We start from the raw sequence: 19,659 nt of genomic DNA, 5'->3' as shown, positions 1-19,659 counted from the left end.
CCACTACAGTGATCCTATTAATTCATTACAGAACCACAAATCATCCTACTAAAATGCATTGTCTAAGGATTAAAGTGTTATCGTTATTCCACAACTACTCTTTTTTTTTTTTTTTTTTTTTTTTTTTTGCATGCTAATTCAAAAAGAAGTCTTTCTGTCAAGCACAAGGGGAAGCACATGCTATTAACATGGCAATAATATGCATCAGCAACAGGGAAACAAAGGCAATGCAGTATGCTTTCTGTGCTGTGCGTTCAAGACATTTATTTTCTTTTCAAAGACATATCCCTATACAAAAGTTTCCTACACTGAAAGAGTTTCAGAAAACATTGAGGAAGAAGGAATTCTTCTGAGCCATTTGGAACAATTCTGTGGCAAATGATTTTTCAGGTTAACGGCTTTCAGTTCTGCTTTTAACATAATCTGTAGGATGCTGGAAGAATGCACAATCGGGTGTGAAGGGCTGGATACCTTGATGTGTAATGCTCTGCACCTGTGTTAAGGATCAATCTCTTCAGATGTGGCTGAAATACTGCCTAGCAGTCAGAAACTCCTGAAATAATTACTATTCTGAGAATTGTCACTGCTACTTTGAACTCCATTTTAGTATTTTTCTCTCAGTCAGAATAAGATTTTGTAAAGGAGTTTCAAACCCAAGCTATGTGTCTGTAGTGATATTTCAGTTATCAAGGTACTTCTCTTGCACAGCCCCCAAATAGCACAGATGCATTATAAATACTTGAGAACTTGGTGTAATCACTATGACTACCCCCAAACTCTAAATCTTCTCTGCTCAGTATAACCTGACTTTCTAGTTTTCCAAATTTCTTCAAGGACCTTTTCACTGCCCAATTGCTAAACCATCAGGCAGACAAGCTGAGAAGCTGGAACAGACAGGAAAACAGCTTTATTGCAGTTGCATGCAATTTCAACAGCTGCCTAAAGCACCGCAGGAAATGGCAACTCATGGAGGCCTGCACATGATCACATTGTCCTCTCCATGCATCATGTCACACCATAATCTCCACAGCAACATATTCTTTCAAAATTTCTGGCATATGAAATGAGAAAAAAAAGATCTTTTCACATATACCCTATGTTATTTTCATAACTAACCCGTTCCACCTGCATTGAGATTGTAATTTCCTTCTAATAGGACCAGAAATGTGCAAGCCAGAGGCATACAGTACATGAATTCATTTCATTGAGTTAGATCTATTATGTAAGGTGTCACTAAAAAACATGAAAATCCGTCAGGAAATCTCTTTGTGAGAAAAACAAACAAAACTGAAAGAGAGAATGAAAGGAAAGTATGCTGACTTTGTAGCTAGTTCTGCATTTCTGCATTCTGTTTTTCAGTACAGAGCGCCTGGGTTTGGATTTGTGAGGAAAAGGAGGAAAGTGTTAGGGAAGTAGTTAAGGGCTCTGAATATTCTCCACTGCAGTCCTTTACTATTTGCTGTAGGCTCTGCCCAGTCACTATGGAGCAGGATTAAAATACTACACAAATGCAGGAATGCAGTCTAATTTAAGGCCTAAACCTTTCTTCCGTGATTGCTAAGCAGCAGTGAGAGTTTAGAGCAATTTTCTCTTCATTACTTTACATATAACGGTTTCTCATATGTTCAGCCTGCACAAGCAGAAACCTCATGCACCTTCTGCTGCTGCTTTGTACTGAAGTCCTGCACATTATGAGGCAGGCCAAGCCGGCCAGCAGTGTGCAGCTGCAGTGACAACAGGGAACTGCGGCCTGCACTGCGGCCTTGACAGAGCAGATGGGAATTCACTTCTACACAACACTTTCTGTTATACAGCACTGTTCTGAGGGCTTTGTATTGAAAAGTCATTTTCCCCTCCTTACTCTACCTGTACAGTACAACTAAGAGAGGAATTTCATGGAATCACAGAATCATAGAATAATTAAGGTTGGGAAAGACCTCTAAGATCACCTAGGCCAGACATCCCATCTACCACCAATATTGTGTAGCAGGCCATGTTCCAGCTACACAACACCTGAATAACTGCCCTCCTGGGCAGCCTGTGCTAGTGCCTCATTGCACTTGCTGAGAAGAAATGTTTGCCAATGTCCAACCTGAACCTCCCTTGGTGCGACTTAAGGCCATTCCCTACCATCCCATCGCAGTTACCCAGAAGAGGCTGACCCCCACCTCACTACCACAGATAGTTGTAGAGAGCAATTTCATCCCCTTTTGAGCTCTCCAGTCTTTGTTATTTAGCTTGCACCAGAAGAGTGTGATACACTCATAGCTGGTGCACATACAGAGCTTGAAAAAGCACTGCAAAAGAACAAGAGTAAGCTGGTATAATGCAGACTGCACTCTCTCTTCTGACAGTCTCTAAGGACACTGCAAAATGAAAAGGCCTTTGTGCCTGTACCACCTCCACTTCATATTGCACACAATAGTACATGACATACTACTCCCACTTCCACTTTTCACACTGGAACCTAATTTTTAATCCTCCTTTTGCTGCAAATCACCAAGGTATTCACAGATTTTATGACTCTTCACTCTGTAGTACAGAAGGGCCTCAACTGCAACTCAGGATAATATCCAGCCAACTGCACAACGCAGTGCCCTTATATCTCTGAAATTTCCTTTCTCCTACTACAGAGAAGGCAGAGGTAACAGAAGGTATACTAAATGCTCTACACATTACAGGGAAGGATATGCTGAGTGCAGCCATGCTACTTAAAGCAGAACTTCATTTGTTCACGTTTCCCACGAGATCTAGAGGGCTCGAGTTGTGAATTGCACACTGCAGTGTTGCCCTCTGCCTTCTGTGGGCACAATCCATATTCACCCCTTTCAAAGCCAGAACTTCCAGTAATACTCAGATATTCTTGCTGGTTTGGGACTCAGCTATCAGGATATTTCTGCATGGTAGAAAAAAAAACATTAAATGAAAACCATGTTCTTGGAAAAGAAAGCCCAAATCTTTAAGAACGAGCTTCTGTTACACTACTTTAGCATGCATTAACATTGAATACAAAAGCTTATGAGTAAAACGTAAAATCCATATAAAGAAAGAGCAGACCTCTGACTAGTATAAAAGTCAGATCCAACAGTATACTGATGTACTCATGATCCCGTGAGAGAATTTTTAACAAATAGATAAATACTTCTGTTCATCCAGCAAAGTTTGTCTCTGATTCTCTGGAGCAAAGTAGACTGAAATACACACAGTGTGAATGATACATCTCTTCTCAAAAACTTAGAATCCACCATTTAATTTGAAGGATTAAATTAATCTTTCCTATTGCTTCTCAATTCTTTTATGTTTTACGTTACAGTGGAAATAACTAAATGTTAATTTTTTTTTTTTCAAATCAAATAATGCCAAATTATGCCTGATTCATGGTGGTGAATGGTGAAAGGAAAAAAAAAAAACAAAGAAAAGTAAGAGCTATCACTAAACTAAACTAAACAATCATTTCAGGCTGCAGCTCATCTTCAGGAGATTATTTTTACTAATGACAAATAGTACATTCCCATTAGGATCGCTAATGTATGCATATCATATGCCTTTCACTGAAGGATGGAGGTCTGACTCTATACACGTGAGCATGAGCTAGAATTAATAACTGGGGTTAGTAAAGTAAATCCTTCTTGAGAAGTTTCTCACTAAGGACATTCATAAATGCTGCTGTGACATTCACTGAAAAAGCAGTTTAGTGCTTAATGAATACTACTAACACTAATCAGTAATGGTTCAGAGCACAAAGTATTGTTTCAAAGTCTGCAATATGAAATCTAATACCAGCAGCATGATCATGCCATATTATTTACAAACCATGTTCTGTCTACACCAGCTAGACTAGAACACCAATTGAACATTCAGAAACAAAACAGGCAAAAAAATATATTGCAAATGTAGAGAGTTCTGTAATTCATAAGATGTTGTGATGTCTGTTGGTTTTCTAAGATACTCATTTTAAATTGAGCTTTATTGTCAAAACTCTAACACAAAACAATACTGAATTTATAAAAGTGGACTTTTTGCCAATTTAAGATTACACGACAACATAGATACAAGTTGAAAGCACACATATATATGGGCCTAGAATAAAAAGCTGTATAAGCTTCCATCTCAGCTCTTGCAATAAGAGGATGAAATGCTGTTCTGTAATAATAATGTACCTGTTTGTAAACTTACTCAACAGATTCTTCAGAAAGTGTGTGAATGCATGATAAACAATGGCCTAGAACTGACACATTCGGAGTTTTTAAAGTGTAAAAACCTGTTGTAAATAATTCTTGCACAGGTTCTTCACAGCTGTAAGAATTTGGCAAAGCACAGAATGCTTGCTCAAATACGAACCAGTATTTTTGTCTATGAGCAGCTCAACAGCTTTTTATTTCTAATAAACCAGCTTCTTCTTCATTTTTCCCAAAAGGAACATAATGCACACAGGAAGCTCGCATTATTCTTTTAAATCTGCAGGGCAATACAACCAAAAATCTTGCACGTGCTTCTATGACAAAATAATTATTCTACTTTGACATATTCATGTAAAATGTATATTTTTTATATATACAAAATCCTTTCCTTTCAAACAATACTGCAAGGTAGGAAAGAGAAGATAATTACCCCAAAACTGTATGACAGCAATTTATTAGAAATATTACTGCTGAATTTCAACATTATGCATAGTTCCCCTGACAGGAAATTTACCATCACAGAAAAGAAATTTATATACATCTATAGACTTGCAATGATCATGAAGGGTTGACTAAGAAGAGCAGCCTTCCTTTTCTTCTTCTACTGGGCATGTTGTATTCCTGTTCAGAGATCACTGATGTAGAAATGATGCTGGAGGAACAACAGCTCAAAACAAACATACAGGCCAGATTTCCTCCCATCTGCCATTTGGTGTCATGGTTTGTCTAGTGAATTAAGGAAGGTCCATTTCAGCTCAAGACTGGTCTCTTTAGAGGTTTAGCACTTCTGCTTTACTCTCCAATTTTCCTCCTGTTGTGTCAAAAAATAATTCAGGAAGGGGTGAAGAGAGGAAGGCATGGCCTGGGATATTCATAAGATTCAGTGAGCTTCTGGGTTTGATGCTGTTAGGCTATTTGCAGCTCAGCCAGTGACACAAGGCTGCTCAACTGCTGAAAAATGGGGGACTGCCAGCCCTGAGCTAAAAAAGTCATCGAGGAGGAATACAAAAGTAAGCTCTTCCCATGGTACATCAGCATGGACGGGGCGCAGAACACATTCTCTGTGACTCAATCTCCCTGCCTTTCACGCACAGCAATCCAAGAACTGAGGATTTAACCAAACTCCACAATTTGGGCACTTTGTCAGAACAGTAAGTACTCCAGAAAAAGCAAAAAAAATCAGGATTATTACACAAGGCAGAACATAAGCAACAGCCAACCGAAACTAGCTACATCTTTAACAGACTCCAGACCATTACTATTAATGTAACATTTCCTCTAACACTGAGAAATAAATGCTTTTTTTTTTTTTTTTTTTTTTTTTTAATGTGGCAAACTGTCTTTAAAGATCTTTATGTTCTAAAACTTATCTCTCATTCAAAAAGGATTGTCAATTACTTTAATCACTGGGAAACATCTCCATGTATGTGTGAGAGGAAGGAGGTGGCAAGTGGAATTTCAAGAAGTCCCAATTCATAGGAAAAAAAAAATACAGAGAGCTATGTGTGATTTCCAGAGCACAAAAGAGATGTGATTTAAATTCAAAAGTTTGCTTTTACAAGAATGAAAATGAAATATCTTTACAGATGTCACTAAGTTTCATAAATTCACTTTGCCATCCTTAGGATGTCTATCACTGTACATGGAGAGGGAAAAAAAGTTTTTTTAATAATGCTAATAGCACTAGACCCCATTTGACTATCTAGTTACACCATCTGAACTGGTGTATCTTCTCTGGTTATTAAAACTATGAATTCAGGATTGCATTTGCTAATGTTTTGTTCCAAACAGCCAAATCTAATCTATTTTAGTTTGATAAGGTAGAATATTTCAGATCAGATAAGAAAGTAAAAACAAAAAAAACCAGTAATCTTTTATATACAAATTAACAGTTCTTTTCTCAGAAATCACATGCAAGAATCAAGGAAAGAAACTGCTCAGTGGACTTTACAAATATCTATACCAATATCACAGACATTGTCATAGAGTCTTAAAATAATATACTGTTTTCAGCAGGTCCTAAGGTGACCAGTTTCTTTAAAATGAAAGAAACCACATAGGCAACCACTGCTACAGGTTGGTGTACTTAAAAAAAACCAATTAATAAGGATCCAATGATTTAACCTTAGATTATAAAATGGTTTGGGTTGGAAGAGATCTTAAAGCCCATCCAGCCCCACACCCAGCCATGGGCAAGGCTGCCTCCCAGCTCAGCTGCGCAAGACCCCATCCAACCTGGCCCTGAGTTCCTCCAAGGATGGGGCACCACAGCATATCTGGTCAGCTGCGTCAGGGCGTCACCACCTTCATGAAGATACAGGAGATAAACACCTCTTTTCAGAAACAATAATCTTTAAACATTAGCAGATCATTTTTTATGAAAATCAGGTCCAAAAGTCACTGAGACGTCCTATCCATATCAGAACAATTTGTTTGGAACAATTTAAGAAAACAGCACGCTTCAGTCTTTACTTACCCACCACACATTTGCAAGCTAATGTTCCCTTGGCTGAGGCTTAGAGAGGCTGCTGCAAACCACCCACTGCAGAAATGACTGTTCTTGTGTGACAGGTTAGTGCTCTGAGAGCTGCTGGTGTGCATACTACTGCAGGAGGTTACCACCACCGGGGCATCCTGCATCACTGCCGCTTGACAGGACAGAGATCACCTGCTGCTCCGTAGCACATGACAATTTGAACTTGGTCCTGCCACGTTTTTGAACAAAACAGGAAGAAACACAAAATCAAGTACAGCAACCAAAGAACGTTATTTTTAATATTAAGAAAAAATATATATGAATATTTCTGTGCTGGATGAGTCAAGCCTTTATTGCTAAACTAGCTTGAATTAAAGCAGGTGAAAAGCTGCTATACTCTAACCAGTGAAAACACAAAATCAGTTTCACAAATGATTTCTTAGCATTCCAGTTACAGCAAGCAGGAGGTTCAGAAAAGCTTATTTTAATTAAAAACTTTATTTTTCATTACAATTCACAGTTTATACACGGCAAGACAAACTCTTGCCATGTGGACATTCAGAACACTGTGCTGGGGAGACAAGGGTCTTTGTTATAAGAGCATTGCTCGGTGCTGTTTCATGGAATTTCTTTAATTTTAAAAGCATACTCTATAAATGTTAATTGACTGATATTTACACTGAATTGACTGAATTTACATATTAACTTATATTTATTAGAAAACAAGCTAAGCATCCAAAAACATTAACATTCATATCTTGCATGTTATCTAATGGTCAGAGATGCTGTAAGATTTGCCACTTGAATCATGCCCAATCAGCAAAGTCTCATTCTTTTTAATTTACACAGAGCCTAAATTATTCTTTAAGGCCTGTTCAATTCATGTTATGTACAGCCATGTTACAGTAGACTAATATAAGAAAAAAACCATAAAGTTATCCGTTCCATCTTGCATTTCTTCTGAAACTCACGTACACTTATAAGCAAAACAGAGGATATAAAATTAAAGTTAATGTGTTTTCTTAAAACTAATAAAGAAAACCCATAGTCTGGCTTAGATCTGCTTCTCATCAGCCTATCCTGTCTGAACAATCATCAGTATTCAGATTGTGCTATTTCTCAGCTCTTCCTCATGCCTGCACTTATATTCAGAGCCATCTCTATTGGAAATGTATGGAGTCACAGTGATACCAGTTTCAGTTGCATTCCCAGATTAGTCACAGCTCCAGCACAGGCAGCCACTGTACAGCGTGACATTCAGGAAAGCACTCCAGCAGGGTTCCTGTGTAAAATATCATATGGTGTGTGGTGCAACTTGACTTAAGGAGGAAGTTAAGATCCTCGCTGCACAGCAAATATCTGGCAGAAGGTTTATCTCATTGAAAATGGTTGTATTTTGCTGCATTGGTTTCTGGATGTGGTTATTGGAATACAGCAATTAAAAGCCTCTCCTGCCTCTCCTCAAAACAGCCATCTTTATTTGCTTGTCATCTACCAAATAACTTAGTGATAGAAAGCTGATTTTTTTTTTTGATTTTTTTTTTTTTTTTTTTTTTTGGTACATCTGACACAGAGAAGAAAAAAATCTGCTGAACACTTCTTGAAAAAAATAACACCTAAAGAGGATCTGCAGGTTCTCCAAGTCAGTGTGAACAAATATCAGCTGGACCTGAGTAAAACAAAATTCTAGCGGGGAACATATTTGCAACTTTCAAAACTGCAGTGCCTTTAAATTCAGAGCTAAGGACATCGTTTGATGACTGTTGAGTTTTGGCATTCATTCATGCTGGTTGGTATCTTCAATGCAGACACCTTTAAAACACCATCATTTCAAGAAAAATGAAAGCTCAAATGAAAAGCACTTCTCATGCTAAAAAGGGAAAAAAGAAAAAAGAAAAAAGAAAAAAAGAAAAGAAAACATACAGGAATTGTAGAGGTTCTGGTTCTCCAAAAGATAAGGCACTGACAAAAATTTCTTAGGTAAAAGGCTGCATAAGAATTTCTTGCCATTTACAAATGTGTTGTAGTCCATAAATGGTCCATTCCTAGGCTCAGTAAGGTAGACCCTGAAATATTAAGGACTGATCCCTCAAAGCTACATTGTTACCATAAACAAGTGTGATTCATTCTTTAGGCCCTATGGCACATTAGGAGAAGTGAAAAACAGTCTGGGCAGATAAAGGCAGAAGACGTTGCGTGTTCCAGCATCTTTCGATAATAGAAGTGCCATTCATCTTTGTGTCTTTGAAGAGATGCGATGGTAACTCTGGACTGCAGTTTCTGTGGAACTCATGCACACATATAAAATGCTATTAGCATTGATCTTTGACAGGGTGGAGAAAAAAAGGGTGTATGGCTAGTCTAAAAGCCAAGAGCTTCTCAAGGACTGGGACCCAACGTCACAGCTACTTAATATTTTCAATGACAGCTATTTCTTCTGCTGCACAGTGCGGTGTCAAACCATTCATGTAAATGCTGTCTGTCTTTGTTAGAGCTGGCAAGAGGTCCTTCTCACTGGTGAGATGGTTGACTGACAGGGTTCTCTTGCAGGGGGTCAGGTCTTGGTTGTGGTTGACAGCGAGCTCAGCAGAGAGCTTTCTTTTGATGGAGGTAGCCCGCTGGAACTTGTCATAGATCTCCACGCTCAGGCGTCTTCGGGTTTCTTTGAACTCGGCGGTGACATTGGCTGTCCACTCTGCAGCGTGGGCTCGGAATTCCCCTACCTGCAGCAAAAACAAGAAAAAATATGCAGCATAATAGGGCTGAGGACTTTAAAGTCCTCACAGGCTTGAAAGCAATGCAGCTTTGGGCTGGCTGGCAGAGAGCTGTGATGCTTGATTTCTCATCCCATATACTTGCTGTTTCATTGAAAAGAAAAGAAAAAATGATGCTCTAGTAAAAGTTAATAGCAATTCAAAAGAAAGAAAGAAAGAAAGAAAGAAAGAAAGAAGGAAGGAAGGAAGGAAGGAAGGAAGGAAGGAAGGAAGGAAGGAAAGAAAGAAAGAAAGAAAGAAAGAAAGATCTTTTCTACTGAAATTTGTTACTGAATTACAGGCAAAGAACAACAGAGGGAACAGAGGGGAGCTCCAGAGCCCTGACAGCTGCCCAGTGCCCAGCTGGTCAGGGCATGCTGAAATCCCAGCAACCCAGGCAATGCTGTGTGTTGTTATTTATGAGCACTTCTACTGTCTGTGGAAAGATCCCTAGGAGACTTGGCAAAGAACTTTCTAAATTTAGACAGAAAAGCTTTTTTGAAAAGAAAGCATCAGCTGCTGGTATTCTCTCTTTCTTTGTGCTTGCTCAGACATAGTGCCAACACAGTAATAGCTTCAGCCCTGTCAGCAGCATGTCTGTGTACCACCTTGCTTCCTCCAAGGTGACACAGGCTGCCAGTCAGCACGCTGCACTGTGTGCTATCACCATACAGCTGGAGGGTGGCATGGATCTCCAGCCTGGTTGTCAGCAAGGTGCTAGTTTGCACAGTCATTATCATTTAACGAATGTATGTATGTACGGGAGCAGCCTGGTCTAGTAGAAGATGTCCCTGTTCATAGCAGGGGTTTAGGTGTAGATCATCTTTAAAGTCCCTTCCAACCCAAACCATTCTGTGATTCTAGGTCTGTATATCCCTGCTACATACGTATATTCCTGTCTCTACGTGTCTTTGCCTTAGAGTCTGTCAATATACAGGCTGATCAAGTTCATTAAAACCACTGTAACTTTGACCAACCATTTCTGCATTTCAGTGCTGTGAAAGCTAGAACATGCTGTGAGCCCAGGCTCTGAGGGTACGGCTGAGGAGGGGGAGGGAGGCAGTTGCTGGCACAGGCTCCCAAATTATCATCTTCCTTGGACAGGGCACAAGGGAGACTTGGCAGCTTACCCACATAATAGTCTGAGGTGAACGACGACCTTATCAATTATATGCTATTTATATGTTCTCTCTTGTGTTTTAAGCTAACACTTACTATATTAAATTTCACAGGTAATTAAAGGAAGCACGTTTTGGGGAGAATATCTTGTTATAAGGGAAAAGGGAATAGACTGCTTTTCTTTAAATCTTGGCTCTGTAGGCAGCTTATTAGTTGGAACATATAGCACAGGGGAGATAGACTGCTGATAAATACAACTCCAAAGAAAAGCATTTTAGAAGAATTAACCTTCTTAAATACATTAGTCTAATTGGTACTGCTCAGTCCAGAATTTCAATCATCAGTAAGCAAGCCTGGACTTGGTGACCAAAGAAATCAAATACAAATTAACAAAGAGAAATACGGGGCTAAGCCATCAGAGTGGCCAAAGGCTTATTCATGCTTTGCAGTGCAGTGGAAAACAGGAATATAATGAAGGTAAAAAATTATCAGCTCACTCAGGAGTGACGGGGTTTCAGGAAAAACTTTCCCCCTCCAGAAACAAAACAAAAAGCTCTTTACCCAGGGGTCATTTTATTACATTTGTCTCAGCTTCAGTGAATTACGCAGTTGACTAATGTGGACCCATTATGTGTATTTTCTAAAACGAGGATTATTATCTGTAATACACAGAGGATTCGCCCAGCTGAAAGATTATTAGTATTTAAATTGTGCAATTAGGATCAGACACACTGCACTTCAGATCTGAAAATAATGAAATCTGCACTGCTGAAACATTTCAGCTGCTGCACTGGTTTTATTTGTAGTAAACAAATAACAAAAGTACGATAAGCACTACCAGTGCACTGACACCCTTGGGCAGCTTGTGCTGCTCTAAAGCTCTCCTAAAGGCAAACTGCTCAGATTTTGGAGCATGCTGCTGTCTAGGGGAGCAAAAAGCCCATATACAGCTATTTTACCCTGCACATTTGTAGCCTTCTCCAGCTGTGTAAGACTTTTGCTCATGCACACATCTCTGCGATTGCAGATAATCACATTCAAGGGATGTTATTAGATCAGTAGTTTTAAAACTGTCTTGGCAACCTACTGGAAGTCACAAGCACCTTGAACTGTCTCCCTATGACCTTCCTAACCTGCTTTTTGGTTCTGGATCCAGTTCCCACTTCTCCCGTGTGTTCTCAGCTAATGAAAAACAGCTGGCCATGCTTCTGACAAAATCAAGTATAGGTAACCTTTAGTATATGCTCAGAACTCTCTCAGCAGTCCACCTCACATGTTGATGATGGAGCTGTCTTGCACTAGAAAAGCTGCTCTATTTTAACTTGTATGTATGGGAATTATTCTGGAAATTTTTCAGATTGTTAGGATAGCTAATTGGTAGGTTCTAATTAGATTTCTTTTGGAAAGCAAGTTTATGCAGCTACATGGAGAACATCATTAATATGCGTTTTAGAGACAGACTCATTTTCCAATTAAGGTGACATGGAACGTGAACATGGTGGTCTCAATCCTATCTGCCCATATATCAGAGCTGTGATGCTGCTTGGCAGGATTTCAATTCTATATTAAAATCACTGGAAAAAAAAAAACAAAAACGCAGTGCTGTTACTAAGCAGAATTGAAATACATTCCTAGTAAAACAGAGGTAATTGGCATAGCATGAGAAACAACGTGGTGCTGTGTGAACTGTGTGTGCCCCAAGATTATTGCTTTCAGCCCCTAGCTTTTGTGTGAACTAAAATGCACTCAAAAATGTTATCCTTCCAGAATAAAACTCTTAATTCCATAGCACTTACAGATTTAAGTAGAAAAGGTCACAGGAATAGAAATATGCAGTTTTCAACTGCCAGTGAACATAAGCAAGTAATAATTTGATCCTTCCTTTATCCATAGGGACCTTTCTGTATACATACAGGTCTATTCTGTCCTTAGGGTATGACATTTCTTCCTATTGCTTCTTTTCATCTGGAGGCTGATAGACGCAAAATGCTTTATGCAAAGTGATTGAAATGCCAGTTGCCTGTGCTGCTCAGAAAAAATCTTAACTTACATACCTACTGTAACACTTGTTTACTTTCCTCAAATTCTCTTGCCCCATTACAGCACACACCTTTAATTTCTGCAGTCACTGTAGTTGGATATTATGATAACATAGTTGGGAAACATGATGCAAAGATATGGTCTCAGTCACAGAAATTATTGACAGCTAAATACTTTACATAAAGCTAAATTGAATTACATGTTTCAGAAGTAACAGGAAAATCACAGCGATCTAAGTAACACTAGCCTGGTGAAGTTGCCCTTTCCTAACACTTGCAGAACAGAAACGCCACCAGTAACGGGGACTCAGCCATTAGCACAGCTCCAGGATTGACTTCCTCAATGTCAAAATCCAAATCAGATTACAAGATGTCAGATATCCACAGTGATTTCACAAGGAGCGCAACACTTTAACCCATTAATAATGTGCCTTGAACATCAACAACAGGTAACTTTATCAGCTATTTATGAAGCAATACCCTACTGCCTTACGAGACCTGTATCTGCTGGACTCAATGACAAATTCTCAAGACATATGAAGGAGAAATATATATATTCCTCATCATAGCACACATCATCATGAAACACTAGACATTTTTCACTCAAACATCATTCCTTGATTCAATTCACTGCCCAGTACAGACTGCCTGGCCTCCAGCTACTACTGCAGATGGACCTCTATCTCTAAATATATGTTGTAAGGTGTCTTTCAAAATGTGTGTTCTATTAGAACATAATGAGAAATAGCATCTGAATAAATATGAAATGTCTACTTAATCCTGTTAAAGCCTCTTTATATACATATGTATATACATATGCATATATACACACAGAATATACTGCATGAATTTTCTAAATAACCAAAGAGTTCCCAGACCTCACCAAAAATGTCATTTAAAGATGAATATACTGAATATAATGGAACTAGGGGAAAAAAAAAAAAAAAAAAAAAAAAGACAATAAATAAGCATTCTTTCACTTTTCCTGCAAAAAACAAAAACAAAAACAACAAAAAAAACCAAAAACCAACCAAACAAACAAAAACAAAAAACCCAAACATCTAAATTAATATTAACCTAAAACTCTGGTCTAGGCCAAGTCTCTCAGCCAGTATCACTGATGAACTGATAAGATCAACTTCTTCCCTATTAATATTCATCACCACCAATTAAAAAAGAAAATTTGAAGAACCTGATATGAAGAAATTCTCCATATTTGTCTGGAGTTTGGTGACCTTTCTGGACACTTTATGAACAGATAGCCAAATAATTAACACAAACAGAATTGTCCATCTCTCAGTAAGCACACACAACCTATTAACTGCAATCTGGACAATACAAGTCACATAACTATCACACGTGAATAGTCCGTACTTTGAATTAAGTCCCAACTGTAGTAAAACAAACAAAAAGCAGAAATATCTCCTTGAATAGACCAAATTGAATACATGCTGTTCTAAGCTCTCCTTAACTTTGCTTGGAAAATCCCAATACGAAAGTGTAACCAGTTGATCTACTTGTGTTTACATAGAGAGAAGATACGTTGCCTGGAGAGACATACATGAGGTGAAATATCTGATATACTTGGGAGAAGCTATAGCAGTGAGCACCAAACTGTAAAAATAGACATTACATATGTTATACAAGAAATCATGACTAAATGTATTTTTAATTTTTTTTTTTTTTTTTTTTTTGGCATACAGATTGCATACAATTCAAAATGGCCGTGATGTTAGTACAAACCAAAAAGAAAAAAGAAATAAAAGAAATAAATAGGGAGCACCTGAGCGGGAAATATCCATCTGACTATTTTAGAAAAAAAAAAAAAGTGTCTGTCCTTACTGATACTTTTAATGCTGTAGATGTTCCTCAGTATATGATTTCTAACATTTATACCTAATGCATTCTCCAATTTCTTAGCTTTTTTTTTTTTCCCCCCCAAAGTACTTTCCTGTTACTTCAGAATAACACATCCAATTAACCTCTCCATGATCTGCTACTCTGCGACAAAACTAGAAAGAGCATGTACATATCACATTATGCACTCAGCAGAGTAGAGTACATAACATTTTGTCTTAGGTTTCAAGAAACTCATCCAAGCCTTCTCAGAAATTTGTCTCAGAAAGTCTCACCTAAAAACTGAAATAGAAAATAACTTAGGTACAGACAGTCTTGATGTATTTAACAATGCAGCTGCTGGGTGGGTTGGTTCTGTGGGCGGGTTTGTCTCTCTGCCTTCTCATTTTCCTGCAGTCCTGGGTAAGCAAACACCACTTCCTTCTGCCTGAACTACTGCTGGCCACAAATGTATGTTCATTTTTGCAGAAGAGAAAAAAAAAATAGGTTTGACAGACATTTTGATTGAAGCCCATGCTTTTCCTGCATCTTAAGAATTTATAGTTCAACTAAGTAAATTCCCATCCCCAGAATACTGCTCTTAATATTTCTAATTATAGCATTATTAGAGAACATCAAACCTCACTGCCCTGTAGCAGAGGTAGAGAAGACTGCTACTTGTCTTTAAAGGTAAAACAAGACAGGAGCAAAATACAACAGAAAGACCACAGACTGTACAGAGATGTCTAGGCTGAGCTTTCCCAGGTATGTAACCACTATTTTATGCTCCTTCTTTCTTCCCAGGACTCAGTTCTGTAAGAGAGAACTCTTCTACATCACATCTTTAACACAGCAAACTTTAATTTCAAACTGAATGTCACAAGTAAAGCATTATTTCTTCTCTCCTTTGGTATCCCCAACCAGTATATTAAACCCTTTTTTCAAAGCCAAGTACTAGATGGGAAAGATTCTACTTTGTAAAATTGCTATCTTCTAGAGTAACATTTAAATTACTTAGACAGTGGTATTTTTCTACACACAGTGGTCAGAAATGCTCTCCCACTAGCAACTGGATTATTCAATCATTCAACAAATAACATTTGTGAGTTCATTCCAGTGAGCAACGTCTGTTTGCTTTCACCCACAACTTCCATGAGTGCAGCTGATGCCTTGGATGAAACAAACCACAATAGTTAAAGGGAATGCAGACAGCTCATGAATTTTGATTATTTTGTTGTGGAGAAGCATATATGGAGACATCTGTGGGAGTGTATTTCATGGAGATAATGACAGATGGCAGATACAGAAATGCTCTTTTGCTCTATCATGGTCCAATTCAACTAAATAGGAACAGGTAGCTTACAATGTACTTTTTTTTCTTTTTTCTTTGGCAAAAACAGATCAAAATAAATCATGCATTGGGCTTTTTTTCCCTCCTTTGTTTACCTTTTTTGTTTGTTTCCCTCCCCAGAAATATAAACACTCCTGTGGTAGGTACTGCCCCAGAACTATTCCTCATATTGTTCATAAGACAATTCTTTGCATAGAGTTACAAGAGTTACATTTGATGACTGTACACTAACTATTGGCCTGATTCTCTCCATTCCTAGCATTTCATCGTGTTAATAAAATTTCAAGCATAAAGAAAAATGTAAGCATCTCCTTTTAACAAAATCAGTCATTTTATTCAGTTGACTCATCTACCTCAGAAAGCTATCCAACCTCTCTCAACCTGATGGAACTGAATGACACCCACCTCTATTAACCACAAGAAACTACCAAAGCTAACGTGAAGCTCTATGGGCTGACCTTAATATGATTCAGGACAACATCTATTCTCTGTCTACACTCTACAGCCCATGACTTTGCTGTGGCCAGAAATAACAAACATTTTAAGAATTTTAGTACAAGCATAATGAAATCCAAGTCACAAGCAGCTGAAAGGCTCTGTCTTTTAAATTTCTCCCACAGGAAAAAGATGACTTCAGTAAGTTCACTGGGTTTTACTTTATTTTTCCTCACAGTGCTATACTAAAAAGAACAAAGAAAAGGCTTAATTTAGACTCGATACTAAGAATAGGATGGTTATTGTGACTACAGGGTCAAGTCTCACCAAAAATTGTTTAATCCTAAAATTCCCAATGTTAGTATCTGGGGTAATATTTTGTGAAATATTAAATCTCCACTTCAATTTCACAACTTGAGTATTACAGCTACATTACAATTCATTCCCTCTACAGAAAAATATTCCATAATTTCTTCAGTGTTTTTTATCCATTATTGCAAAATGCAATTTCCTCACTATCAACACAGCTTCTTGAAGATTCAAGGTTATTCTGCTGGACTGGCTTTGTCCGGTGATACTTCCACAGGAGAGCTATCAAATGTGAACTTACATGTTTGCTCTGAGATTACCATAAAAAAAAAGTTTTAAAAAGTTAGCCTTCAGGAATATTAATCATGAAGATGTGGGCTGAACAGATTCCAGACTAAATATCACTATCAGTAGAGTTAAATCACAGATACATTTGTCTTAGTAACTTAGAGGATCAATTACATCTTGTCTCAAAAATAAAAATGAAAATCAAGATCTCCTAATATAAGTGACAGTAACCCACGTTCAAGGAAACTTCATGTGTAATTAACTCTGAGAAACACCGCTGATATAACTGATCTTTTTAATTAATTTCTATCTTATTATGAAGTGTAAGTAATTTGCTCTAGTTTTAATTTTTGGGGATAGCTCTCGTCATTACTGTCTGGTTGAATTCAACCTGAAGGCATTTTATCCCTCCCTAGTCAGCACAGTGAGGAAATGGGGAGCACTGGGGAAGACTTGGGGCTGACAGACAACCTGCCTAGAGTGCCACTTCGCTAACAGAGTTGTATTTGTTTAAAATTTCTGTTGTAATCAACACCACACCGGCATCAGCCTGGGATACGGTGGAACTTACGCAAAAAAAAAACAAAAAAAAAAAAACAAAACAAACAGCCATTGCTAAAAGGCTTTTTTTTTTTTAAGCCTCAACAAAGAGATGGGATAAAAACATGGACCATACCAGCACAATAACAACAGAGATGTTACTTTTGTGTGTGTTGCGTGATGAATCTGAGGCTAATTTAAGCAAGCACAGTGTATAAGAAGTACAGAAAGCTCGGGAAAGACATCTCAAAAAATGAAGTGTGAAAGTCTATTAGCAGACTAGTTCACTTAAGATTAATAGAAAAACATGTCCTTTCATATTCTGTACTGCACATAGTACAACCATGTACTTGCAAAAGAGTGACTAATACAGAAACTCTTGCTATGGCAGGACCTAGAACACCACCAGGATAGCTTAAAGTCACAGTTTTTGGAATGAGATGAAATTTAATTCAAAACCAAGTCAGCCATTTCTTCCTTCTGACACCATGACCACTCTTTACGTGTCTGAGACTAAAAAAAGTTTATGGAGGGGTCTGTGCTATCATCATGTTTTATCTTATGGGATTATATTTATCTTATGGGGATTTTTTATTTTTTTTTTTTTTTCTTCAAGTTTTGTTTGTGTGGGTTTTTGGGTTTTTTGGCCCTGTGGAGATTCAGGTTTGGCAGTATTTTATGACCTAATAGTTTGTGTTCTTTCCCATCTGACTCAAATTAGCAGGAAAAAAACACAGTTTTTTGAATGTTGCAATTCTTTCTCAAATACGCATTTCCGCACACTCTTAAACCTAGGCAGGCTTCTCTTGCTTTGCTGTTTTTGTAGCCCTCTGCATTCCCCTTGAATGTTAGGCCACAGAGCCAGGGACTGTTTTCTGGTAATATTCCTTTCAATAACATCTGTAGCTGTAACACTGTGTTCCTACAGAAATTCAACAACCGCCTGCTGGCGCATCCTAGAATTGTGTCACCCCCATTAATCACTGCCTTGTAAAAGGATTTCACTTGCAGTTGCTTTCACACTACGACTGCCTCCCACAAATATTTCTCCAGTTCAACACTTTCTAGGAACAGGCTTGCACCAAGTCAGTCTGCCCAATACTTTGAGCTTGTGAATGGATGCATTTTAGCACTACTGAAACGTCCTTTGGCATTGTTGTTCAGTTTTTTTGGTTGTTGGTGGTGGTGGCTTGTGTGTTTCTACAAAAAAGAAAAGCCCCGAGTTGTTTTCTTTGATAGAAGCTGCTCCATCTTGCTTAAAGCAATCTGCAAGGGATCAGCAATACACAATGAATCAGCAGTGGTTTCACGCCTTTGTATAAAGCCTCTGATTAGCAGGCTGTAGAGCTATTCTAATCACCTACATTTCCAACTCAGTGGATGGGTGCAAGTGCCACACTGCAAGCTCTTTGTCACTGGAAGAAAATCTCAGTCAGTCATCACCCTCACTGAGCAGGTTCTGAGGCCTGTTTGCCTGAAGGCCAATACAATTCACTGAAATCTTGCAAAATTGTATCGCACTTCCCTAGCAAGCTAAAGACCGTTCATTATGCAGTCAAATAAGCACCAGAGCTGCTGCCAAATCAGGTGTAGAGTACTGCAGAGAAACCAGGAAGGATGGCAGGGGAAGATGAAGGATAAAAGAAGGCCAGTATTTTCAGCAAAGAGTAGCTCAGATGTTTTGTGAAGTCAGACTTGACTTTTTTTTTTTTTTTTAATATACATATAATATTTTTTTAATATACAAGTAATATTACAAGACAGAGATACCATGATACCATGCCATTCCATGTATACAGTTTACATTTAGGGTCCTCCCATGGTGGATATGAAAGATGGATTCATATTCCCTTAAGGCTGGGACCCATACGTTTAACCTTAAGCTACAGTAAAATGAAAAGACAATAAATATTACAGAGTGCAATAATCCATGGTATCATCATGACAAGACTAATTCTGTTTTGACAGACATGAGTGACAGGTCTGCTGCTGATGCCAAAGAGATTAAACAGAGTGATGATTCAGATGAGTCAAATTGTTTATAAATACCAAAGATAACATTTGCCTCGTGTTTCCTGAAAGAGTGAGTTATGCTATTTTTCCATGAAGTTTTAGACCTGGTCATTAAAGAGGGATCCATATCATTCAGTTCAAAAGGAGGACACCCAGCATGAAAATCACTTGTCCAAACAGAGCTGATGTCTAACACTCTTGATATTCAAAGAAGAGAACTTGCTTGTAGAGGATGCAATTCATCTCACACAGTAGATGCCTTAAAATGAAATGGATATGCTAGAAACACCATTTTCTTGCACTAACTATAAAGGCAGTG

The 19,659-nt window shown here is 38.1% G+C and overlaps 1 protein-coding gene across 1 annotated transcript in view; it reads right to left on the bottom strand.

The window, feature by feature from the left end:
- Positions 1 to 9,062: 9,062 nt before the first annotated feature.
- Positions 9,063 to 19,659, bottom strand: part of KCNK2 (potassium two pore domain channel subfamily K member 2) — a 97,338-nt gene continuing 86,741 nt past the window's right edge. The window contains exon 7 of the mRNA XM_042821207.1: positions 9,063 to 9,380. Coding sequence (XP_042677141.1) covers positions 9,063 to 9,380 — 318 coding nt within the window. The remainder of the gene's footprint in view (positions 9,381 to 19,659) is intronic.

Source organism: Centrocercus urophasianus, unplaced genomic scaffold (assembly GCF_019232065.1).
Source record: "Centrocercus urophasianus isolate 14NV4802_14NV808 unplaced genomic scaffold, USGS_Curo_1.0 seq_10, whole genome shotgun sequence".
Classification (NCBI taxonomy): domain Eukaryota; kingdom Metazoa; phylum Chordata; class Aves; order Galliformes; family Phasianidae; genus Centrocercus; species Centrocercus urophasianus.
Note: the sequence above shows the minus strand (reverse complement) of the source record. Positions and strands in the feature narration are given on the sequence as shown.